This window comes from Rhincodon typus, chromosome 3 (genome assembly GCF_021869965.1).
Source record: "Rhincodon typus isolate 14 chromosome 3, sRhiTyp1.1, whole genome shotgun sequence".
NCBI lineage: Eukaryota > Metazoa > Chordata > Chondrichthyes > Orectolobiformes > Rhincodontidae > Rhincodon > Rhincodon typus.
This window is the reverse complement of record NC_063334.1, coordinates 68245248-68272832: the sequence shown is the minus strand read 5'-3', so window position 1 is coordinate 68272832 and position 27585 is coordinate 68245248. Positions and strand designations below refer to the sequence as shown.

At 38.3% G+C, this 27585-nt stretch overlaps 1 protein-coding gene across 1 annotated transcript in view; it reads left to right on the top strand.

The window, feature by feature from the left end:
* The window catches only part of prr16 (proline rich 16), a 220487-nt gene that overhangs the window by 75411 nt on the left and 117491 nt on the right, over positions 1-27585 (top strand). Inside the window, exon 3 of the mRNA XM_048595109.1 lies at positions 22070-22910. Coding sequence (XP_048451066.1) covers positions 22070-22789 — 720 coding nt within the window. The 3' untranslated portion in view covers positions 22790-22910. The remainder of the gene's footprint in view (positions 1-22069; positions 22911-27585) is intronic.

Genomic DNA, 27585 nt, shown 5'->3' with positions numbered 1-27585 from the left:
AGTGAAACATAACTTACCCGTCATAAAACCATGCTGACTCTGATGGATTGCATTTTGACTCTCCAAATATCCCGTTACTACTTCTGTAATAATGGATTTGAACAATTTTCCAATGATAGATTTTAAACTAACTCGTCTATAGTTTCCTAATTTCCGCCTCCCTAGCTTTTTGAAGAAGGGTTCTCTATTAGCATTTTCCCAATCCACTGGAATATTTCCCATATCCAGGGAAATTTAGAATATTATAACTAACAGTCACTTCTTTTAAGACCCTATGATGTAGGCCATCAGGCTTTGGGGAATTGTCTTCCTTCGATCATAATAGTTTGCTTAATACTATTCCCGTAGTGATGATTTTTGTTCCAAGTTTCTACTTTTCTATAATCTCTGCATTACCTGTTACTATTTAGATGGTACTGGTGTCCTTAACTGTGAAAACTGAGACAAAATATTGATTTAGTGTTGATGTTATTTCTGTGTTCCCCATTATTAATTCCCAGTCTCATCCTCCAATGGGTCAACATTTACTTTAGCTACTGTCTTCACTTTTATATACGTATAGAAACTTTAGCTATCTATCCCTTTTTCTGTTTTATGCTTGTTTTCTTCCATAATTTATCTTTTTCTGATTACTTTTTTAGTATCCTCTTGTTGACCTTAAAAAGTTTCCCAATCTTCTCGCCTGTCACTGTCCTTTGCAATATAGTATGCCTTACTTTTCATCTTTACGTTACCTTTAACTTCCTCGCTTAACCATGGATAGTTTCTCCTCTTTACAATCTTTCTTCCTCACTGGAAACTATTTTAGTTGCAAGGAATTGAATATCTTCATTAACATTTGCCACTGATCATCAAATATCCTACCATTTAGCCTTCTTGCCCATTCCACTTGGGCCAAATCTGTCTTAATGTAATTACCTTTGTTTTACTTCAGAATGCTAGTGTGGGACTCCAGTTTCTTGCCCTCAAACTGAATTTGAAATTCTAGCATGTTGTGATCACTCTTCTGTCGAGGATCCTTTACTCAGAAATCATTAATTAATCCCACTTCATTACACAATACCAAATCCAGACTAGCCTGCACCCCAATATGTTGCTCCAAGAAACAATTTTGAATACAATCAGTGAACTCCTTTTGAGGATACCCTTGCCAGTTTGATTGATCCAGTCTATATGTATATTAAAATCACTCATTATTATTGTCATACCTTTCTTACAAGCTCACAGTATTTCCTGGTTTATTACTGTGCCCCACTGTAGAACTACTGTTTGGGGCCTGATAGGTTACTCCCACTAAGGACTTCTTTCCCTTGCTATTGCTTAGTTCTACCCAAACTGAACCTCTGACTTGATCTTCAGGTCTGAAATCAATTCTCAGATCAGTAATGATCTTTTCTTTTATTAATAAAGCTACACCACCTCATTTTCTTTCCTGCTTGAAAAGTGGGTAGGAGAAAGCATTGTTAGAAGCTTGTGTCCTTGGTCCTCATTCCGAGCATGTTCCGGGATGTCAGGAGGCATCACAGATGATGTGTGTTAATCATTAGCATATTAGAACTGCTCTGTAACCCTACAACCTGTGAGATACCATTGTAGCCAAATGGAACTTCTCTGACAGGCACTGGAACATGTACGCTATCAACATATCGATAGCTGTGTCAACAATGTTTTCAATGCACTAAGATCTAACAGGATTGAATGGATAAGATCCAAATATATACACCAAGACTTGAGTAAAATCATTGACAGAGTGCAAAAATATAAATATATTACAGGAAATTAAAGTTTGATACTCCACTGAAAGGCAAATTGATAGCATAATACTTTAGTTGAATTGCTAACAGTTACTTTTAGATTTTGCATTTATGCATTTAATCTGCAGCTGTCAGATGATATTTTCACTCAAGTGCTAGCAACATCTCATGCGTATCGCCTAAATTTGCCTATTCAGTGTTATCCAGCTCATCTTTCCATCTTATTAGTAACGATTAGAATACGTCACTTATCCTCAATGACTTTTTACTCAATCCCACCTCAGTAAGAAATTTTTTTTATCTGCCAGATAGTTGTTCAGATTTCTGCTATTAAACTTGATAAAGTTCACGTGATTCAGTAATGGCATTCTTCCAATTTTGATATTATTATTCAATTTTTCTACACCCTTTTTCTCGAAGCTGAGCTTTTTGCTACATCCGTCTCACGAAAAAGTAAATTTAAATTGGATTAATATCCTAGCCCTACTTTTGGGACAGTTCCAGATCAGGCATATGCCTCAGATGATTCCTCTTAAATATGAGAATGACAAACTTTACAGGAGCTTGAATGGGTCTGAAGAACTGACGTAAGTTTCTCTGAAGAAAAGGAACCATCTGAAAATATTACCATCCTCCAGATCAACTTTCAAACACGTTTTAGTCAGGTTATTACAGTTTGGAATATTATAAGGGTCTGAGTAACTCTCCTCAATGTTGTACTTCTCCACTGATGTGTGCGTGAAGATGGATTCTTGCATTTGGATACAGAAGACTGTATGAAACAGTACGTTATATCAAAGCTCATTAAAAAACTGAACATGCATTGCATATTTGATACAAAGTCAATTGTAACATTGATAGTTCTAGGATAAAAAAGAATAATCTTATTTCTAATAGAGAATCTACATTTACTTAATGTTACAGAGGGTTATTTAAAAGATATCCATCATCAAAGTAGCATCACCTTAAATCTTTGTGTAGAAAACTATAGAGCTTAGTGAGATAATTCTATCCCAATTAAGGGGAGAAGTATCATAGCTATATCACAGTAGCAGTCATTTATCATGAGAGATATTGGAGTGAATCCAATGAATCTGAAAATCCCCTGTGAGATTCCAATAGTTATACCTTTATAACAGTCTAATCAATAGGAAATGCATGAACACACATGCTGGTCGACATTCTATGTAATAATCAACGTGCATTTTACGAATCAACATTATGCAGGATGCCATTGGTAAATTTTCCTTTATAAGCAGACACATCATGAACCCACTAATCATAGACATTCAATTAACCAACTAGATCTCCTGATCACCCCTCATTATAGCTGGATTCCTTCACAAGTATGATCCTGGGTCTGCGCCCATGAGTGCAATCAACTTATGCCTAAAGCAAGAGGCCTCAGGCCTGATGGAAACTGTTTCTGAGCCCCATTGACATACATGGTGTGAATTTTTGGTTGTGCCTGAATTGATTAAAAGCATCAAAGACAACTCCACGTGCATTCTCAGCAGCTCTCCTTATTCCAGGAAGGTGTTTGGGTTTGGCTACACAGTACAGAGAAGACCCCATCTTGTAAAGCAGTAAGTAAATTTTTTTTTTTTACAAAAGGAGTTGTTAAGCAAGGGGGTTAATAGTTCTCAATGTGGATTCAGGTCATAACCAGATCAGTCATGAGATGTTGGGACTGTCCTATGAAGAGAGGTCAGGCAAACTGGGCCCAAATCTTCTGGAATTTTGAAAAATCAGAGGTGACATAATTGAAACCTACAAAATACTAAATAGGATAAACAGGGCAGATGGACATAAGTTGATTCCCATGATCAGGGAATCTAGATCCATGGGCACAATTTAAAAAAGGGGATGCCAATTAGGTTTGAGGTGAGAAGAATTTTTTTAACTCAATTTTTCTACTGCAGAGGAATGTGGAAGCTCAGTCTTTTGACACTGCATATGTTAGCAACCTATAGATTTCTGAATACTAATGGTGTAAAAGATTATGGGATTGTGTGCATAAAAGGCATTAAAATGTTCAATCAGCATGATCCTATTAAATAGTCAAGCTCAACAGGTTGTATGATCCACTCCAATGCCTACGTTATTAAAAGATTTGATATTAAATTCTCAAGTTGCTTTTTTAAATGTAAACCAATGTAGATTGATAAATGATGTAAAAAATCTCAACACTAGCTTCTTTTATTGCTACGCTGATTACATGCAGTTACACTTAGTCCTAGAGTTTGTATATGGCTATCAAAGGAGATTCAGAGTCAATTGTAAAAGATCCTTGATGTGCACACACTCCTTTCTCCATTTGATTTTCTTCTGGATTAGTTTGAAAATTAAAGTTGGTTATCATTCTCAGAAGGAAGATAATTGGATCCCAAGGTTTTAAATTAGTTATTTTTGATTATCAGAGAGTGAACACTGTTACAGCTATGAAGTTTATGAAATGTTATGTTGTGAGGTGGTAGCTACATTTTTGGGTAATACGGGAAAGAGCTGGCATTGTAGTAAAACTGGTAATATCATTCACTATTAATATAGGGCTGCAGGCTAAACTTTTGGGGTTATGGATCCAAATCCAATCATGGCAGATGGTAAAACTTGATCTCAATTAAAAAAAATGTAGTTCACAGACAAATTGGCATTTCTTGGAGGTGGCAGCGTTGTTCCAGGCAATCTTAAAGGAAATTGCAAAATCAAACGTTGGGTGACTTGACAAGTAAAATAGAGATCAGATTGTTTGATAGAGCTAAAAAGAGAGAGATGATTAAAGTTACTAGGGTGGGACTTGTGTTTAAAGGAAATACAAAAGACGTTGAGTACTTCAGATAGTGGCACGTCGGAATGGGTGATACTCAGTTACGGTTAAAGCAGCTTGAGTATGAAGAGAAAATGAAAAAAAATCTGGAGATGAAATTCCAAAAGAAAGAAATGTTTTTTAACTAAAAGGAGCCGGCTATGTAAATAAAAAGGCAAGAAATAGACATGAGAAACCTGGAATTAGAAGCGCAAGAGAACATGCTTAGAATGATGCAAGTGAAACAGACATCAGATACTGATGCGTGCTCAAGTGGAGAAAATCTGAGTCATGATTTAAAATTCATTAAAGAAATGTTTAGGATAGTACATACCCTACCAAAGTTTGAAGAAAAGGGATGGGGAGGCTTCTTCATTCAGTTGAGAAAATGGCAAGGCAAATAAATTGGGCAAAAGAGGACTGGACATTGCTCAAGCAGAACATGTTGACAGGTAAAGCACCGAAAATTTATGCTTTGCTGTCAGAGAAGGTTTCTCAAGACTATTATGCAGTGAAGAAAACTACATTGACTGCATACAAATTTGTGCCTGAAGCATAGAGGCAGATATTCCAGAATTTGAGGAAACAACCTGGGAAAACCGATGTTGAATTCAAAAGGGCTAAACAAAGTCATTTTGAAATATGGATTCGAGCATTAGAAGGTGAAACCACATATGAGGTTATCCTCTTAGAGAAATTTAAAATTCACTACATTCTGTAATAAGAACTCGTGTTGAGGACGAAAGGGTTGCAAATGCTAGACAGGCAGCAATTATGGCTGACAAGAATAAGTTAGTCCATAAAACTAGACCTTTTTTCTGTCACCCTCATAAATTCAAAAGTGACAGAAAATGAGAGAGTGAAAAGAAAGCTAGTAGCAGACATAAGGATTGGTTAGCTGGGAATGCCCCAAGGTCTCCTCCTCAAGTCTGAAGGAAATAATATAAGAACTAGGAGTAGGGGTCAGCAATTCAGCCCCTTGAGCCTACTCCACCACTTGAAATTATCATAGCTGATCTTATTTTGCCCTCAACTTCATTTTCCTGCCTACTCTCCATAACCTACAATCCATTGCTCATTAAAATTCTGACTGTCTCCTCCTTAAGTTTACATAATGTCCTCTACACTCTGGGGTAATGAATTCCATAGATTCGTGACCATTTGCGAGAAGTACTTTCCACTCATCTCTTAATCCTAAAACTAGACCTCATGTTCTCAATTGGCTGACTGGAGGAAACAGCCTTTATCCGTCTACTCCGTCAATCCTCTTTAACATCTTATCTACCTCAATTACATCACCTCTCATTCTTCTAAACTCCAAAGAATATGGGCCTAAAGTGTCCAATCTCGGAGTACTAAGGGTGGAGGTGAAAATCTGAAGCCAAGGTGTTTCCATTGTAACAAGGTGCGGTAAATTTGTTCAGAATGCTGGAAGTTGAAAGGGAAAGCCACGGGACATGTTGGAGTTTGTAAGAATGAGTCTGAAAAGAAAACTCAGAAGTAAAAGGCCCCAGATCAAATTGTAGCTTCAATAACAACTAAGAGACCAAGGTAGACACTGTTGTGAATGCAAAAGTACATTGGGCAGTTGAGAGACATGAAGAGCGTTTTTTTGTCAAAAGGGAACATAACCCATTTTTCTTCAAAGTAAGAATCTAAGCCCATAAATAATCCAAGGAATACAGAGGCTACTTAAACTTTATTTTTTTGCTGGAAAAGGATCTAGTTTTCCGTCTAGTGAGTTCATTGAAAGACAGAGTTGGTGAATGGGATAGGCGGAGAGTATATGCCAGTTCCATTGTACAGAGTCCAATTGTAGCATGACTTGTTATCACAGCTGATAAAGTAATATCCTTATCAGTTGATCCCTGAAAAAAACAAGCTCAGGTGGAAGCAGAGAATCAAATGTGTGAGAGAACCACTTGTTTGAACCTAGTCAAAGCAGCTGGAGTTCACCAAAAATATTGGTCCCTATACCAGATGAATTAACTAACATTGAAACAGATTGAAGAAGGATGATTGTGTTCATGAAAAATGATTTGTATCCAACTCCATGGTTGGAAGACTGCGTTGATCGAAAGGAAGGAGGCACTGCCAACTTTAATAAAAACCAAAAGAACTGCGGATGCTGTAAATCAGGAACAAAAACAAAGTTGCTGGAAAAGCTCAGCAGGTCTGGCAGCATCTGTTAACGAGAAAACAGAGTTAATGTTTCGGGTCCGGTGACCCTTCCTTAGAAGGGTGTGAGGAAGTTCTGAGGAAGGGTCACCGGACCTGAAACGTTAACCCTGTTTTCTCCTTCACAGGTGTTGCCAGACCTGCTGAGCTTTTCCAGCAACTTTGTTTTTGTTACTGCCAACTTTAAGATTGATCTATTGAAGGGATACTGGCAAGCGCCACTAACATTAAAGGCTAAGGTAATTTCCACTTTCGTTACACCAAATGGATTATATCAATGTTGGGTGAGCCATTTGGCTTAGGAATGCGCCAGTTACATTCCAGAAGCTTATGAATCAAGTCATAACTGGAATTTCTAACTGTGTAGTGTATTTAGATGATATTGAAGTTTATAAAGCACTTGGGAAGAGCAAATAAAACATGTTGAAGGCCTTTTTAAGCAATTACAGTTTAACTTAGTCATACGTTTAGCCAAAAATGAATTTGTGAAGGCAATAGTGACTTACTTGGGACATATGGTTGGACAAAAAAGAGGAGGCAGTTGATGCTAGTGTTTGGGATGTGTGCTGTCTTATTGAAGGATTTTGAGTCAGAAATAGAGAAGACAGTGGGGTACATCTCTAAGAAGCTAACATAGCATCAGAAGATGCACTCTACTGTGAAAATGAGATTTTAAGGTTGTTGTTAGCTCTTCAGCACTTTAAAGTTTATTTCTGACATGGGAATAGGGATACATTAATTTATACTGATCATAATCTACTCGCCTTCTTTGAGAAATTTAAATATCAGAATGCAAGATGATTCAGATGGGGCCATTTGTTGCAACATTTTAATGCAAAACTTGTTCATATTAATGGAAAATTTAATGTAATTGTGGATGCATTATCCCAAATGTAAAGTATAAAAATAAGTTAAAATTTAAGAATATCTAGATTGTGCAAGTTTCTATAAAGCAGGTAAGAATAATAATTGATATTACATCTTGTTTTATTGTTGTGTATTACATTTCACTTGCAGCAATTGTCATAAAAGTGTGTCTGGTCCACTGATATACTTTTGTTAGGAAAATCTGGTGTCTTTACCTAATCTGGCCTATGTGTGACTCCAGGCCCACAACAATATGATTACCTCTTAACTGCTATCTGAAATGGGTTAGCAAAACACTCAGTTACATCAAAATGAAACTGGATGCACCAACTGGCATTGACATAGAATATGACAATGACAAATCCAGCCCTGTTGAGTTCGCAAAATTCTTCTACGAATGTATGGAGGCTTGTGCTAACATTAGTTATCCCACAGATTAGTCCACCCCCAGCCTGACAGTCATTCTTACAGAATTGCATCTCATGATACTTATAGAATTATATTTCATGACAATATCCCAGACAATATTCCTGCCTGTACCCTGTCCCATGGGAAGTACAGAGCCAGTATAAGACCAACACAATGGTATACAGTTGGGAGGAAGTTTCCGTGGGAGTCCTCAACATTGACTCTGAACATCATGAATGTCATGCCATCAGATCAAACATAGGTAAGTAAACCTCCTGATGATTGTCATCTCGTGCTCCCCTCAGTTGATGAATCAGTCACATTGTGCACTACTTAGGGAATGTCTTTCTTGTCTAATTAACTAATTTTTAGGTATAGATTTTTCTGGACTCATGATTATATTGCTGTTATACAATTTAAGCTCAGGAAGCAAGATATAAATGCCACTCTTCCATCGCAAGAACTCCAAAATCACCAAGTATAAATGCATATTTAGTTGTAAATGAAGACTTGATGGCAGCATTCAGACTGAGGACAAAGTAGACCTGCAGAGTTCTTAGGTCTCCAGACCATGGGACATGTATATGAAAAAGCTATCATTTGTCCTTCAGGCCTATCAATATAGATTATCCCAGTAAGAGAAAATCAGGTAAACAGACAGGAATAACACTGATATGATCATGCTTCAGTATTTAATCATCTGGGACATTAAAATAATTACTTTCCGTGTGTTTAGATGAATATCTTGGTAGCTAAATCATGAAAAATTGTAATATTGTAAATTATGGAATAATGTCAAGTTAAATGAACATCATAAAAATGATTTAATTAATCTACACAATAGTATGTTCTATTATATATTTAATGCAAATGTAACATATGCTGTCATATAATGCATGTTATATCGCAAAAAATTGGGTGTAGGAAAATTCATAAATTATTCAGTGGTTTTTGGCTGCAATTGTTTATGTGATTAGTGTATGCAGTGCCTTTAATAATAGTAGGATCCTTCATTCTTTAGATAAATGCAGCTTTGTCAGAATCAATTTTGGGAGAAGCATGATGTAAATAAAATTAACACAATCATGAGAGAGGCTTAATTCTGTTCACAACTCGTTCCAAAGATAATATAACTAGGAGACTTTGGGGAAATGGTAGTATAGGAGTGTTGAGAGTTAAATGTGACTCCTGAGTGAATTTTCTTTTTTTAGAGAAAAATGAACATACCAAGATTTGAGATTGAAATAGCTGTTGAAAAATTTGAGCAAGTGGGCCCAATGCAATCAAAACAAATCAATTTTTTCCTCAAAAGTTATGCTTACCTCCATTTGATTCCTAGTTTACAGGAAATAAACTTTATGCTCTTAGTACAAGTGATACAACGCTGAACTTTTATATTCTCAACATGATAATAACTGAATATGTGGAAAAAAGTTATGATACAGAGTGAATTAACAAGAGGGAGGGTATAAACTTTTCATATAAAGTTATCAATGAATAATACTTAGATGGAGAAAGACTGCAGAAAGCTATAAAATAGAGCGATTTAGGAGTCATCATCCATAAATCACAAAAAAAAACTGGCATCCAAGATCTGCAAGCAATAGGGAAGGCAAATGGAATGTTGGCCTTTATTTCAAAAGGAATAGAGTATATTGTTAGAGAGGTATTGCTAAAACTGTATAAGACCCTAGTCAGACCGTAGCTGAAATATTGTTTTGCGCCTTTACCTAAGGAAAGATATATTAGCATTGAAGGCAGTTCAGAGAAGGTTCGCTGGGTTGATACCAGGTATAGAGGACAAGTCCTGTGAGGAGAGAATGATGTTAGGGACCAGCCCAAACACCCCTCAAATCTATCAAGGAGATAGCCTAGACACTAACTTTTATCTTATTTAAAGAAAAGTGTAAGGTGCTGTGTTCCGGATATAATTTGATTGGTCACACTACTTAACTTTAAGCAAAAACACACTTTATTTTTACATCCAGTTAAGTACGAGCAAAAGAAAGAAAAATTGGCCTAACTTTAACTCTATGGGAAAATGTAACAGAATAATAGATTATTAATGACCAAACAACTACTCTACCAATATAGTAAATCCCATAAACAAACCCTTGGCAAAGGCAAATTCAGTAAATTAGGTTGTCTCACAAGCAATGTTTCTCCAGTACAGGAGAAAAGATCACCAAGAGAAAATTCTGGCAGAGAGAGGGAGAACTCCAGCTTTTTACTGAAGCAGAGAGATGTATCACTGCTTCCACAGCCAACTTCAAAACCCCAACAACTGAAAACTAATTTAAAACCCTGGTTCTGTGAGAGCCTGACTCCAGACATTCATGCTGCTTCTATTGTTCTAACTTAAAATTAAAACCTAGGGCCTCTCATGCTGGTTATTGGCTTGGAAGACACAACTTGGAACCTCTAGTTTAGAACCTCTCTTCAAAACAAAACCCTGGCCAAAATATACCTCTTTAAAGTCCTAGTATCATCACAACGAATAGTTGGGCCTTACTCATTGGAATTTAATAGAATGAGAGACATCCTTATTGAAACATAAAGGATTTTTAGAGGACTTGACAATGTAGCTGGAGAAAGGTTGTTTCCCTTTGTTGGAAAGTCAACCACCAGAGTACATAATCTCAGAATAAGGGGTGGCACATTTAAGAAAGAGATGAGGAGATTTTTTTTTTCTGAGGATCTGTAAAATTCTTTATTGGCAAGGGCTGTGGAGACTGGATCATGAAGTAGATCCAAGGATGAAATAGACAGATTTTTAACTAGTAAGGGAATCAAGGGTTATGGGGAAAAGGAAAGAAAGTGGAGTGGAGGATCTCATTGAAGGCGAAGCAGACGCGATAGAGTGAATGGCATCCTTCTGCTCTTATGTCTTATGTTCTTACGTCTATCACAGCATAAAAGCTCATTTTCTATTTTGTCTACCCATTTGACTTTGCTGGAAAGAAATGATCAATTACTAAGCTTTGAACTCATCCACGCTGAATGTAGTGCACATACTATTGTTAATCTGTTACAGCCACTATTTTTTGAAAGCATATGTATAAAATAGAAGAATAATTTGGGATATAAATGCAAATGATGCTGTAAGCTAGTAAGTACAATTGTTACAATCTGGAGTTGTTATTTGCAAGGTCAGAAGTGTTGCCTGGATACAAGATGTATTTTGACTTGACTTTAGTATGTCGGGTGTTTCAATAGCTGTATTTCCATCTGGATATTTACAGCCAATCATCCCAAAGCTCTGAATTATCTGTTTTCTAAATATTAAAATACGATAGGACCCAGATGCCTTGTATTCTTTTCCTAAACAAAAAAAACAAAGGAACTGCGGATACTGGAAATCAGAAACAAAAATCAGAAATCGCTAGAAAAAGTCAGTATGCCCTGGCGTCATCTGTGGAGAGAAATCAGACTTAACATTTCAGGTTCAGTGACCATTCTTCAGAACTGAAGGGAGCTAGAGAGGTTGATATTTATACAGAAGATGGAATGGGGAAAGGGGGGTAAGAGTAAACGACAGATGGAGATAGCGCCCAAAGAGAGCATAGTCTGGGGGAATGAATAGCTTGTGATGGGGGCTATTAGTGGCTGACAATGGGTTGTGTGTGGTGGTGGCAGCCCATGTGATGACAAGGCCTGTGTGTGGGAGTTTGGGGAAGGACATGGCGTCAAGCCCTACTTACAGGCCCCATTAGCTGCAAATTTGTGAAACTTGTTATGGGGGGTGGCGTGTGGATGCAGGGTGAGCTTGGGGAGTGCGGGGGTGTATTAAGTATGAGTTACCATTTTCACAAAGTTAATGGCAGAGTGGCAAAACCTGTCTGGTGTCTTATCTGTGATTAACATTTCACGAGGTACTCCTTGCTGCAAGTTGCTAGCCAATTTGCACATTATCTGCCACTCATTATACATTTTTTCAGCAAATTCTAGCCCTTTGTGACTACAGTGTTACTTGATTGGAATGTCTCAAAAAAAAATCAACATGAAATTAATCTACACTTAGGAAGTTGGAACAAGAGTGTTAACAACATAATAACAAAGCAAAAACTGAAAGAACTGCGGATGTTGTAAATCAGGAACAAAAACAAAGTTGCTGGAGAGGCTCAGCAAGTCTGGTAGCATCTGTGAAGGAAAAACAAAGTTAACGTTTCGGGTCCAGTGACCCTTTCTCAAAAGGGTCCTCAGTGTTCTGAGGAAGGGTCACCGGATCTGAAACGTTAACTCTGTTTTTTCCTTCACAGATGCTGCCAGACCTGCTGAGCTTTTCCAGCAACTTTGTTTTTGTTCATAACATAGCAAGGTTGTTGGTGTTCTGAATTTGTTATCCTGGCAGGGTACTTCTCAGAGGAATTGGAAGTTCAGGCATGCAGCACTTGTGATTTTCTAACCACTTGTTTTGATGGGGTTTGGTTAGCTCAGTTGACTGGACAGTTGGTTTGTGATGCAGAGTGATACTGACAGCGTGGATTCAATTCCTGTACCAGCTGACGTTCTAAGTAAGGACTCTCCTTCTCATTCTGTCCCCTCACCTGCAGTCTGGTGACCCTCAGTTACCCCACCACTAGCTGTCTCTCTATAATAGAGAGCAGCACTGTGCTGCTTTACCTTAATTTACTAATGGCTGGAAAATCACATGCTGAGCTAACTTGAATAACTGTTACTACGATCACTCGAGATTCCCAGAAGTACTAATGAGTTAACATCAGATGTTTAATACATCGAGTAGCATGAAAGGTAAGAAAATGTGTATAATTTTAAAATTACCTCTCTTAAACCTAAAAATTTCTCTGTACTATTGAACATGTTAGTCCATCTTCCAGCTGATACAATCATAGAGTCATACCAAACAGGAACAGACCCTTCGGTCCAACCAGTCCATGCCAAACAAAATCCCAAACCAAACTAATCTCACCTGTCTGCTCCTGGCCCATATCCTTCCGAATCTTTCCTTTCATATACTTATCTAAGTGTCTTTTAAACTTTGTAATCATGCCCACATCCACCACTTCCTTGGGAAGTTCAATCCAGACACGAACCACCCTCTGTGTAAAAGATTTGCCCCCCCATGTCTTTCCTAAATCTCTCTCATGACACCTTAAAAATATGCCCCCTGGTCTTGAAATCCCCCATCCTAAGGAAAAGACACCAGCATTAACCCTATCTATACCTCTCATAATTTTATAAACCTCTATAATGTCAACTCTTAACCTCCTACCCTTCAGTGAAAAAGTCTCAGCCTATCCAACTTTTCTTTATAACTCAAACGTTCCATACCTGGCAACTCCTGGTAAAACTCTCCTGAACCTTCTCTGGCTTAATAATATCCTTCCTATAACAGGGCGACCAGAACGGGACACGGTACTTCAGAAGAGGCCTCACCAATGTCTTATAGAACCTCAACATGACTTCCCATCTCCTACATTCAAAGGACTGAGCAAAGAAGGCAAGCGTGCTAAGCGCATTTTTAGTCACTCTGTCTATATATGATGCAAACTTCAAAGAATTACATACCTGAACCCCTTGGTCCCTCTGTTCTACAACACTACCTAAGGCCCTACCATGAATTGAAACAGCCTGTCCTCTAGCTATGTGTTGGGAATATTAAAAACCATTGGGTGAAATTTTAACTGCGCTGTGCAGTTCCTGCCAGTGGAACAAGATGTGGATGCCACTTCCTACAATGTAGTTTTTTTTTAAATTGAACACCAGAGCAAACTGAGGAATTCAAAATGATTGTCACAGCTCTGCAGGCATTAGTGGTGGAGGTGGACAGGGAACGAGAAAAAGTGGTTGCATTAGTGGCCAGGAAATCCTCAAGGACTGTTCAGAGAAGAGAGTGAGAGTAGGTGATCAGGGCTAGGGCAGCACGGTGGCTCAGTGGTTAGCACTGCTGCCTCACAGCGCCAGGGACCCGGGTCCAATTCCACCCTCGGGTGACTGTCTGTGTGGAGTTTGCGCATTCTCCCCGTGTCTGTGTGGGATTCCTCCGGTTTCCTCCCACAATCCAAAGATGTGTAGGTTAGGTGGATTAGCCATGGGGAATGCAAAGTTACAGGGATAGGGTAGGGGCAGTTGGTCGATGTGGAATGCTGTTTGGAGGGTCAGTGTGGCCCTGATGGGCTGAATGGCCTGATTCCACTGTAGGTATTGTATAATTCTAAGAAGGTCATCTCCTTGGGACAGGAATTCAGGAACTAGCAGAAGAAATCATAATTACATCACACCAGATGATCAATATCTGTGCATGGATTTTTCTGTGACATCTCCAATGCACTGTAATGGCAGCTTCTCATGCTGCTCAATATATCAGACATCTGACGCTCAATCATTAGCATTTCCAGGCACTCTGCACTCACACTTACCTTAGATAAGAAAGCTCCATCCTCATACATTTACCAGTGCAGCTAGTCTTACACCCACCTCCCACTGTCTGCACACATTTCGAGTTATTTAGCTACAGTAGATGCACTTCTCAACACAGTGCACTACAATTACTGCTATTGTGCTTTCATAGTTGCAGGATAAGGAGGCACACAATATAAGGGTACCAGCAGACAATAACACCTGCATTTATTAAACCATATGAAGAGGATTGTTCTCTGTATCACAATGCCATCTGCAACAGGACCCATTAACATCCGTGGTCACTTGGGATGGTGAAAACATTCAGGATAATGATTTATTCCTGCTTTATTCCTCTCTCAAATCCCAGCACACGTTCACCTTGGTATGTGGCATGAACAACACTGATGGTGTAACAATAGACCCCTTGATTTTCATCCTACCCACTTTCCTCAGACCAATTTTCCATTTCTGATGTATGTTTTCAGATAGACAAGAACCGTCTGCTCCCCACTCTCAAGAGCTCCCACTGTGGAAAAGAGAACACGAACAAAAGCTTCATTATAATATGTATTTCTATATGCTGTTGATTTGACGCCAATTTGGCAGAGGGTGTGGAACACAGTTTTCAGTCTCTATTCCATTTCTGTATTATCCAGTAGATGTAGAGGCACTGCTTCAGCTCCACACATACTTGTTGCAGCCTGTATGTGGACAGGTCACATGCTCTTCTGCTCACTGTCCTACCCCACTCATGAGGATTCATTAACTAATGCAACATTTCTCTAAAACATCTCTCCAAAGGCTCATGAATACAATTCATACAATTTTCAATAGAAAGTTTTCAAACATATGACTCATGCAATCACAGTTGCTTGTCCCTTTAAATAATGTTACTATTTCTTGCTGCTTTATACTTCTCTATTTATGAGTAGCTGTTGTAGGTGTTGGACAAATTTGAAATCTTGGCAGGCCATCAACCCATTGGAGTGTGCATTTTCAGGATAGTGCCAATTAGTGTTTAGTGACTATTGTTTTCTGATGCGTGAAGAGTTGTGCCTTTGTGTGACCATATCTTCTGGGAATACAATGCAAGGAATGGCTAGCAAGGCAACCTGTCTCTGTGAAACCCAGAGAGGCCTTTATATTTTAAGCGGCAATTTGCAAGTGCCATATGTTAATTAGTTATTTTGTTGAAATGTCTGGCAGTAGTTTTGGAAAATAAGTTTTGTGGCAAACCAACACAAGCTTTACAAAGTAACTTCGACTGAACTGATTTCAGTGCATGTGTGTGCTATTGCATAAGCATACAGCACAATTGCATACTTAATATTGAAAATATCATTAGATGGGATCTGATTGGTCAATGGCCCACCAAGGTGTGACAATACAGGAGCAAGTCCTCTTTGGCCATTTTTTAAGTCTGTCAGGTAATTAACTGTCTGGTGCAATGTTCCTGTCTGTTTAAGGGATAAGAGCCTTCCTCCAAGGTTTGTCAGCCAATCAGACTGACATCTGACTCAGAAAAGTGTGATGTATGTGGTAGTGAAATTGCAAGAAGTGGAATTAGCAGTTTCCAGGCCAGGCAGGCAGATTTGCTGGGGCACTATGATGGATGTTTTCAAAGGCCACAAGGTCCATGGTCAGGAGGCTGCTTACCGCTATGATCTATTTCTGCTTTATTCCTCGGAGATGCCTGCATGTTAGACTTGATAGTCTCCTTACCTGGTAAAGGACCCACCTGCCAGGATTAAAATGCCACAGTGACAGGAAGAGGTCCTTAGCTGGCCACTCAAGGGTCTCGATTGCCCCTTTTCAGGAGGGCCAGTCTACCACCTTTCCCTCTTGCCATTATAATGCCAGCTGTGACAGGAAGGTGACAAGCAGGTGAACTGACAGTCCAGCATCGCACTGATTTGTTCACATACACCTCCAACTCCCAACATGCTTCTTGAGGCCTGATAAAATCCTGACCATTGTATCTAACAACAATATTGGATTATTTATGTGACACGACATAAATCAGCTTTTAATTTGACATGATTCCTGAATATTTCATGGACAAATCTGTAGTGGTTTCTTTGGAACATGACAACTCCATCTGTGTCAGGAAATATCATTCTGTCTCAGAAATATGACTTTTGTTCGTCATATACATTTTAAGGTTTATTTAAAAGTTTACATGGCTGTATCACAGAATCAGTTTACAAAGGTATTGCTTCATGTGTCATTGATCTTGGATCATGAAGGTTTGAAATTTAGTGGTTGTAAGGGTGTCACAAATGGTCTTAGTTTCTCTACAGAAAGAAAATCAACCAACCTGTTGTCCCTGATTTTCTGATTGCGCTCCAGTATTACTTGTGGATGTTTGATGAGAACATGATTCTAAAATGTTGTGAAGGAAAATATATTGTACACTAAGTATGGATGTTTTTACTTCGAATGTGAGATTATTAGAGTTACTTTAAAGGGATACAAGGGCATACCAAGATGTAGTAATACACTACACCAATATATTTAACATTTTTTACATTGATAAAATCTATAAATTTGAATGTAATAAATCATAAAAATTTGAATTCTATGCACAGATTGTAGCCAGTGGATCCGAATAATTTTCATTTGATCCAACAAAGTATAAAACACTTTTAATCTTGTGGAAAGTTCAATCCTCACAGTTCCCTTACCAGATCTTGTCTGTATTTTAGCTCAACCTCTTTTGCAATTCCGCATTCTCTTATATAAAATTTACTTATTCCACTTGGCATCTTTATCAGACCAAATAAGCCTTCCTACCTCTAGCTATACTCTTAACAGCTGTAAATCCATTTTAGGAACTGCTAAACCCAAATTTATTTAAAGAAGCATCAACTGCTGTCATCTTGTTCTTCCAACAATTGCTACCACTGATCTCTTGCCAAAACTGTCTCAAATGTCTTTGAGGAAATCCTTTTTCCCACTCTCTTATGTCCTCATAACCTCAATTTTTTCCTCTCTGAAAGAGAAACTGACCATTTTCCTTCCCTGTTCTCCAATCATTCTTGGCAAAGAATGGCATAGATAATCTGATGTAGACTGGAGTTGTATGTCAGGACCATGCAGAAAAACCCATGTATTTGTTTAAGGGAATTGTTAGGAAATTGGACCTTCCGTTGGGAATTGCCTGTGTGTCTGGATTCCTCCAAAAAAGCCCAGTAATGTTGGAGGCTTTGAAGGGTTCTGACTCACCTAAGACCTTTAGCACAGGATGACAGTAAGATGTAGACACAAAATGGGCTATTCGGCCCATCAAGTCTGTTCCACCATTCAATAAGATCATGGCTGATCTGGTAATTCTGAACTCCATTTTCCTGCCTTACCTCATTACCTTTGATTCCATTACTGGTTAAAAATCTATCTACCTCTGCCTTGAATAGGCTTAATGGCCTTGTCTCAACAGCCCTCTGTGGTTCGCACAGATTCACTATCCTCTGAGACAACAAATTCCTCCTCATCTCTGTCTTGAGTTTGTGACTCCTTACTCTGAGATTATACCCTCAATGTTTTAATCTTAATAGTTTCCAGGAAAATTTAGGGGATGGAAAGCCTGCTGTAAATCTGATTCAACATTGACACCTCCTGCACCCCCAACCACAAACCTCGACTCCTGACCTTCTCAGTCCAAACAACCTCACCTGTTTCAACTGCTAGACCTGTTTCAACCTTACCCAACCTGAATTTCCCTTAGCAGGAGCCAAACCAACACCCCATCCATTTTCAGGGACCTAAACCAACACCAAGCTGCAGGACTTGACTCAACACAATCTCTTCCATGCCTAGCATGTAATCCAATATCTGCCCTACCCCCACACCCAGCTGCTGACCTGACACCCTACACCACTCACTCATTTGGCACCTTACCTTCCTCACCCATCTGGCACCCCTCACTCACCTAGCACTCTGCTATCCTCCTGATCCACACGGGCTTGTGTGTTTACCCTTCACAGGAGCTGTTAACTTCTCAGGCTGTGCTGCTGGATGTTTAAATCACAGATCATAGCATACTTTTTGCAAAAGAAAGTGTGGTTTCAACAGTGATCCTTTGCCATTGCTGGCTGTGAGAATTCCTGGGCGGCACTCCATTGCTTTCTTACAGGAGGATCCTGGAGAGAATCTGCCAACGTAAAAGCCATCTAAATGCAACTGTGCACTTTTTATAAGATCAGGGACAGAATTACAGTTTCTCACCCTGATCAGAATTTTAGACAATTAATGTGTTTTATCAAGTTATAAGACTTGGTAGCCACCTTAATGGTATAACTGGACTGCAGTATAAGTTCTGATGATAACTCATAATCATTTTCAAAGATTGTTGCTTCAAACCTGTCATTCTCATTTCTTTTATTGTGTATATCTCTCTTGAACATTTAGTTATATTCATTCAAACCATAGGAAGATACATTTCTTGTAATTCACAGTGAAAGCCTCTGTTAAGATTCCAGTTGGAAGCCGTTGGTAATTGACCCCAGCAACTGGGAACTATAATAAGTTGTTGCAGTGGGGATTGGAGAACTTTGTAGGCTTTTGGGATGGAGGAGTTAAGGGCATTGGAGCAACGACTGAGAAGCAGAAGAGACTGACAGACATCAAGGTTTCTGTGCTTAGGAGTCAGGTTGCTTTTTTAGGATGGAAATGAGACCAGGAATCAGTGTGGTCTGTTCTCACCCAAATTAAGTAAATTCTTCTTAAACTTGGATTACTTTTCACGTTTTGACATGCAAAGTGCAGCACTGAAGCCACCAATATACATAATTAGTCAAACACATCAACGTGTTTAATGAGAGATAGTAGGAACTGTAGATGCTGGAGAATCCGAGACAACAAGTTGCAGGGCTGGATGAACACAGCAGGCCAAGCAGCATCGTAGGAGCAGAGAGGCTGACATTTCGGGCCTAGACCCTTTGAAAATATTTCTTTCGATGTTTCGTTTGGTCGTGTTCAGAATTGTGGTAAGGTATTGATAAACTCTGTTTATGTGGGTCAAATGGCTAAAACATCTAACTGCTGCAATTCCCAGCACTAATTCAAATCATTGCTACTTTGGGTCAGTAGGACCAGCACATGAGTTATTCCTCTAACATGGATACTACGTTGAAAAGGACATTTTGATCTCTGAAAATCATAGAAGTTATTTCTGACTGCATATCAAGATATACAATGCTTCGTAGCTTATTTCAGGATAAAATACAAGTACAACTTTGGACTGGGAAAAGATTGCAACAACAGATTTACTATATTCCATCCTTATGAAGAGGAAGATAACACAGAGATGAAAGATACTGGAGTGAGACTTTCAGAACAGCTTTGTTCGCTAAATATAATGGTAAAGTTGCTGTAGTCCTACCAGGTTGTAAGGAGAGAGAGGACTGCTGGTGGTTTAACCTGAGGTCACCACGTCTCAGGCAAGGGGAGAGGTCGAAAAGGGTTCTTTTATGGTAACCTCATCTGCTGCAGGAATTGAATCCATGCTATTGTCGTCACACTGCATTGGTATCTAGCTGCCTAGGCAGCTGAGCTAACTGACTCTAGTGTATCTGTTCATGTAAAGTTTCTCAATTAGACTTCTCTGACTGTGAATGCTTAAGAAACCTACACTAAACTCACACCCTCATAAAACCCCTATCACCATCTCCATAACGACAGTGTGGGAGGTATGCCAATTGCTGCCCAAGGATGTATCTCATTAGGTCAACGTTTTCATCTGTACCAATCAAAGTCACCACAGGGCATGACTGTCTTGACTTTTCTTTCTGATAGTTTTGTTCTTGAATGCCATCTAGAGAACCATGCCACATTACTCAGATTAAATGTTCATCATTGTATAAGGAGCTGATGATCTCTTCCCTTCATGCTGCACAGTTCATTTCCTACCCAGTAAAAAAAAAGAGGGCTTACTTTCCTATAACTATTAGCACTGAAGCTGTTTAGTAGCTTAGTTTATCGATGGAGCTAATCTCTACATGTAAAGGTCAATAAATAGACTAATATCCTGTTACGCAGTCACATTATAGTCTATCTGAGAAATGTAAGAATATTTCGATTAATCTTTGAGAATATGCTCAGCATTAGATCAATTCCATTAGATATCCAAAGGCATATTGTTGATTATTGTTTTCCTGCTTCATCCTAGTTCTATCATATACAGATGTTCGTAATTTCATACTTAATGTCACCATTCCTGAGAACAATAATGATAGAAGAATGTTGCTGTGCCAGTTCCATCTGAAGAAAGTGTGGTTCAAATATACAAACTGAGAACTCTCTCAAAGCCAGGGTGTGTCAAACCAAAGCTGGGGAAGTGTTTAGTATAATTGCCTTCTATCAGTAGTTGGGAGGTGGAACAGTGCAGCTGTCTGTCTCTAAACATCTAGAAGTGTATTTATAACTGTCTCAGGATGCTGAGTTTGTAGAATTTGTGGATGTCACTTTTCTTAACATCTGCTCTGTATCTAAAGTAGTGAATGAACTAAAAAACGTCAGTTTCTATTGCATTATATTTGTGGGGTCATTTGAAGTTAAATGCAATAATCAGAAACTAAATGCATCAATTCACAACATGTACTATCATGGGGTTGCTGCCAACACTTGTCTTCAAAGTTGATGATTTGATTTTGACAGGCTATTCTGTGATAGAAAGAAAGATCAACTGCAATCACTTCAAGCTATGACCTACTGAAGTGGTTGATAGACTAGAGAGGTGAATAGTCTCACTCCTTATTTTCCAATGTAACTACAACTGTGCTCTGAGAAAGTAGATTTTTTTTTTAATTTGAGCTTTCCTGTTCTATATTGGTTAAATTATGATGTATTTTTATACAGTAACTCTCAGCCATCTGTTCGACTGCTTTGTTGACAAACTGGTGTTCCAAGTCTTTACCAATTCAGGTGAGGTGTGTTCGAACTGAATTGAATTGCCTTTACATCTAGGCAGCATTTGCTCATATAAAAATGAAGTCAATGGGAATAAAGGGGTAAACTCTCCACCAGCTTGAATAATACCTAGATGAGTGGCTGTGGTTGTTGGAGGCCAATAGCCACAGCAAAGATTCTACAGGCCCACAAGCTAACCCATGGGCCCATTGTGATGTGCATTAGGCTCCATCCCATGTCACATCTCATTCAACTTTGTTGAATGTAACTTTGTCAAGATTTTTACAATGGAAGTAAGTCTACAAACAAGAATTTTAATCAGTCCAATGATTTCCAGTTTGGAGGATCTTCCAACACTTCATCCTGTGAGGGGGTGTCTGATCACAGACTGCAACCTCTGGCAATTAACTGTTGATATGCAGAATCTAGAAGTTACTGTCAGTTTCAGAGAAGTAATGATGGCAAACGATAACAGTTTTGCTGTAATTATGATCACAAAATCCAGGTCAATGTGCTTTATGCTTAGGTTGCATTCTGCTAAACAAGCCAAGATACCACGAAATATATCTTCATATGAAGATATAGCGCAGGATCTGGAAAGTAGAGAGGACTATTTTAACTTGTGTTTTTTTTTAATGGTTACAGTTGTTTGCACAGTTATATCAGGAAACAGATTCAGGATTTTGTATATGTATTTATGTAACTTGATGAATGATTCCTTCACTTCATGAGTTGCCAAGCTATTATATTTATTAGATCCTCACTTTTTTTTTCCTGTGCTGTGCAGGTAGTTGACCAAATAGACCATCTTACCAGTGACCTACAGCTGGAGGAGGAAATGACTGACAGCTCCAAGACAGATACTATAAATAGCACCTCAAGTAGTACAACTGCTTCCAGTCTGGATAAGGTCAAAGTGCACTCAGTTAGATCAATTTGCAAGACAACGGTGACTTCATCAGCTATCTTAACAGTGCTAAAGAGGGCCAACCCCCCACCTCCACCTCCACGATTGACACCTGTTCGATGTGAGGACCCCCACCGACAATCTTATTGTGCTAACACTTTGAAGACCAATGGGGCCTTGCTTTGCAATTGTGCATTCTTGTGTAAGACAGATAAAGTGCCAAATGGAGATGTGTGTTGTCTCTCTGGTAACAATCCAGAAAAAATGCGTAAACAGCCACTGGTGCCCAGAGTTGATAAAGATAAATGTCCACAGGTAACACGGGAAAGAGTTCGATTTAATGAGGAAGTTCAGTACCATGGCTACTGTCTGGATTGTAATGTTCAATATGACATGAGAAACAGAGATGTGCATTTGCATGGTGAATTGAGCAATGCTAAAGGAAAATCACCTCACCAGTGTGCTCCCCTTGAAAATGGAGGATCGGGCAGTGACTTTAGCCATAATTTTCCAATCATGAAAGGCAAAATCACACCTCCACAGACTGCTCCAAAACCTCAAAAAACTATTCTGAGGAAGTCTACAACCACCACAGTTTGAGTAAGGATGTTATAAAACTATTTTGTACCCTAATGAATTGAGCACTTTCTACTCAAGCAATAAAGAGCCAAAATGCATTATACCCAGTGTTCTCCAGTGATGTGACACAGAAGAAATCATGGTAAGTGCATCTATTTGCTCTCAAATTTTTTCATTGCTTGTGGCAGTTGAATTGTTATTCTACATGGTGTACTATATTGGTTGTTTGACAAATATGAAAAATAGTGTTTTGAAGTGTAGCATACCTCTCTGTTGAGCCTTACAGATCAGTAAAGAACCACCAAGACAAATATGCATCTTAAACATAATTGTATTCTTTGTGATTACTGTATTTATTCTCCATTCAGTACTCAGTTAACATACTTTACCAACAATGCCAATTGATCTGTAGGAACAATTCAGTCAAGCAGTTGTTCTGCTGGTTTTACTCCTGATAACATTGAAACCATTACAGAGCACAAAATCAATAAAATAAAATCACTCTTGTGTATAAGTCACTAACTATTTCAATAGCTGTTTGTTCAGTTCAAAACTCCTCAGCTACACTTTTTTGTAACTTGCACCTATGTAATTTAAAGATATGAAAACATAATTACATACCATCATGCTCTGCCAGCATACATTGCATTTACTAAAAGTACAATACAGCAATATTAAGATGATGGGCTCATGAGATTCAGTGAACTTAAACTGAAGGGCCTACTGAATTCTGACAGTGTAATCATTTCAGAAGAAACAGAATATTTTTGCTTGCTGCTTTACATGATTTGCATAGGCTTTAAGTAGTATTTTGGAGCCATTTTCCATGAGAGAGACATAGAATGAATGGGTATTGACTTTTGAATGTTGCTCTTTGAGCACAACGTTTATCTTTTAGCATTCATACTGTTTGGCTATTTTGCAGATTTTTACTGGAAACATGTTTTTTTTTGTTTCACAAAAAGGTACACATTATTTTTGTTTCTTTATTCAGATTCTGAATTGAATGTACTGAATATTGGGATCAATTCACCCCACTATAGGGAGTTTCTTGCTGTAAGGGCATCATGATGAAAAGACATGACACAAAACTAACACGGATATTATATCAACTATAACAAATTTGTGTGACTCTTTAATAAGTACAAGTCTAGAATTAAGGCTTGAACAAATTGTCCTGCAGAAGAATTAACTTATGTTTTTTGTTGACACTGCTGGTATTTTTTGTTGTTTTTAAACTTCATAAATATGCCATTGTTTTAAAAATAATTTGATAATAATTGTGCTATTTATTGCTAGACCTGGTTTAACCACAAAAATACATGATTAGGTCTGGTTCTACTTTGCCAAGATTGATCACTATTCAAGGAATGCAAAAATAATCTCCGTCTTTCTCTTCTTCACTTTAAGCCATTTTCTGAAAATCTCTTCTCTGCTGTCCAATTTCATTCTAACAATTGTAAGGGTCTGATGTACTTTTCTTGTCGTTATAAGTTTGGCACCATCTGATCAGCTGCCTATGTTGCTTCCTTCTACAGCTCTAACCCAACAAATTAATCTCCTTCCATCCTTCCACCCTTGCTCTATTCATGAAAATTGTTCTTTCTTCAGTTTCTCCCTTACTTCCTCTCATGCTTTCTCTTGAGCTCATCTTGCCCACAGGACCCAATTCTTGTTTGTTGAATCTAATTCCGCCAAATGCTGACCACCCAACATCCCCTCCAAGACCACATTTAACTAATGTTGTTCATAGTTCCCTCTCAGATCTCCTCCCCTGCAAATCTGTCAACACCACCCCTTTCCTGAATGAAAAACATTCTTGACACCTCTGTCTTTTCAAGCTGGTAGCCCATGTCCATTTCATTTTCCTTTCCAATGTCCTTGAATGTGTTGCATTCCGTATCAGTGCCTATGTTTCTCAAAGCTCCTATGTCTGAATGTGTTGTCACAGAATTGAAATGAACTTAAACAAAGCCAAAAGCAATATCTTATGTAACTGTACCATTATTAATTATCTATTCTTCTTCATTCTTCAGAAACCTGTCAGCAATCTTTGACATGATTGACCACATTATCCTCCTCGAATGTCTCTCCACCATCATCCAGCTTGCCTCTTATGCTTTTGTTCTTATCTATTCAATTATAATAATAGAAATATCTGCACATTTTTCTCTCCTTTTTCCTACCACTACATGTTGACTCCCCTCAAGAATGTATCCTTCAACTTTTTCTATTTATCATCTACAAGTCAGTCCAGATGACATTACCTGAATACACAATGTCAATTTCTGCATGTGCACTGATGACATTCAGCCGTACCTTATCTACCTTCCCACCACCACCCTTGACCTCTTTGCTGCTTCTAATTTGTCACTCTGCTTGTCCATCATTTATTCCTAGACATGCAGAAATATCCTCTGACAAAATATTGGGAAGACCATTATCTTTGGTTGCAAAATTATCAGGATTTTGGTGTATAAATGTTGCAAAGAAGCTCATTCTTGAAAAGTAAGTCTGCATTCAATATCAAATGAACACGGATGCACGATACAAATTCGGTTCGCTAATCATCAACTTGTTCCCTCAGTTTAATGTGTGAAACCGAATCAGGTTTGCTCACAACTAAAAACCGAAAGTACTGGAGAGACTCAGGAGGTCCAGCAGCATCTGTGGAAGGAGAAACAAAGTCAACGTTTTGAGTCACATATGACTCTTCTTCAGAACATCTATTTCACATCTCCAGCATGCGCACTATTTTGCTTTTATTAGATTGCTCACAACCTTGGTTTCCTATTTGACCCTAGCAGGAGTTTCAGACTATGTTACCGTGTTTCATTCTCTATAAGGTTGAATCTGTCCAAAACTCTGCCTGCATCCTGACTTGCACTAACCCTGTTCAGCTGTCACTCTGTGCTTTCTGACCAACTCCAACTCCTGGTTTGTCACATCCTCAATATAAAATTCTCAAGCTTGTTCCCTAATGTCTTCATAATGTCACCCACCCTGTCACTATAATCTCCTCCAGCCTTATAATCCACTGAGATCTCTATTCTCCATCAGTTATTGTCTCTTGCTTATCCTAATTGTATTCACTCTGTCATTAGTGGTTGTTCCTTCAGCTGCTTGACTCTAGGCTCTGCAATGCCTTCTGTAAAGATGACACCAGCTGTTTTATTGTACCTTCTATAGTATGGCATCACATTAAAGGTGCTTTATAAATGCAGGTTCTTGTAAATTGTACTCTGTATTTCTCAGCAGTTGGGTGGCACTCCATTGTAGATATATTCAGTTGATACCTGCCTTAAGTTATACCTCCTTCTTCATCTGGGCATGTTCTCTATATTTGAAACTTAACTAGGTTTGATCTCCCTGCCTAAAGATGATTGAGAAATACAGATGTGTTGGACCATAACTGTACAAATACAGTTCCATTGTTGCTCATGGCCCAAGTGCCAGCTGGACATCTCATTTCCTGGTGCTAAATCTTCCCTTGGCTTATCCCAAATATTAAAGCTATGTGTGACACTACAAAGTAGAAGTCCTCATAGTTATGATAAATCTTTAGCGTCATAGTTTTTCCAGTTAGTGCTATTGTGTGTAACTGTATCTGCAATTGATGCATAAGAATCCCAGTAGATATTTCCTCATATATGAATCCATCAACATCTTTCACAGCCCAATAACCCTGCTATGTCTTTCAGAACCAGGCCAGTTTGGGTCATTGGATGTACTAATTAGTGTTTTTCGTGGTGGAACTTGAATTTTCTCACCCATGGCACATTTTAATTTGATGATTGAATTGTTGTTGATTGATTTGTATGCGTAATTTCTCCTTTTTTTTACCCGTGTGGAAATTATTCAGAATTTCAAGTTATCACACAAATGGGATTAGAATAATGCTAGCCCCATTCTGGATGAAGCTTCCAAACTCCATTTTAATAAGAAGGTAAATACTGTTTCTTGAGACCATTGGCAACATCCATAGTTCTGGAACTAAGCAGTAACTTGCTAATCAAGTAAATACACTTTTACAATATGCCATTGATGATTTGATCTCATGAACTCTGGGTTTTAAGGCCAGTGGCATGTTCTGAAGAAGGGTCACTTGCCTCAAAACGTTAACGCTGTTTTCTCTCCACAGATGCTGAGTTTCTCTGGCAATTTCTGGTATTGTTACAGTCAATGTTTATTTCTACTTCGAGAATGGATTTGACTGCAAGTTATCTATAAATTGTGCCAACAACAGGTTACACAGGTCAAAACCTGGTGAATTGCTGCTCAGTACTATTTCCCAGGAAGAGCTTTTCTGATTTATCAACTTGAGGCTCTTGCTGTAAGTCAATTATGAGCTCATTTTTATAGTCTGTATTTGATAAATCCTAATCTACATTAACAACATCACACCCGAGGAATTTAATTTAGTGACAACTGGAAATTAATCCAATCTGTTGGTGGTACTTGAGTTTTTAGTCATTGACTATGATGGTGAATGTGACTCATCCCTTGCATAGTCCTCATCCATTAGTCCAGAAGCCTCTTCAGAAAAATTCAATGATTTGTGATACATGTAGGTTTGTTTTGTAACACTATAATTGAGTAATCGACTGCCTCTGAAAAGTTGATATTTTGGTCGCAGTCAAAGTGCATTCCCATAAGATAATAAGAGTAAATATAGAGCTTTCTTGATGACTAAAGATATATATATGGTAAGATGAAATATAAAAAGTATGCATATGATAGATGTTAAGAGAGATTACAATTGAGAATCAGGTTCAATATAGAAAGTTGAGACTATTTTTAAATCAGCAAAGCAAGTT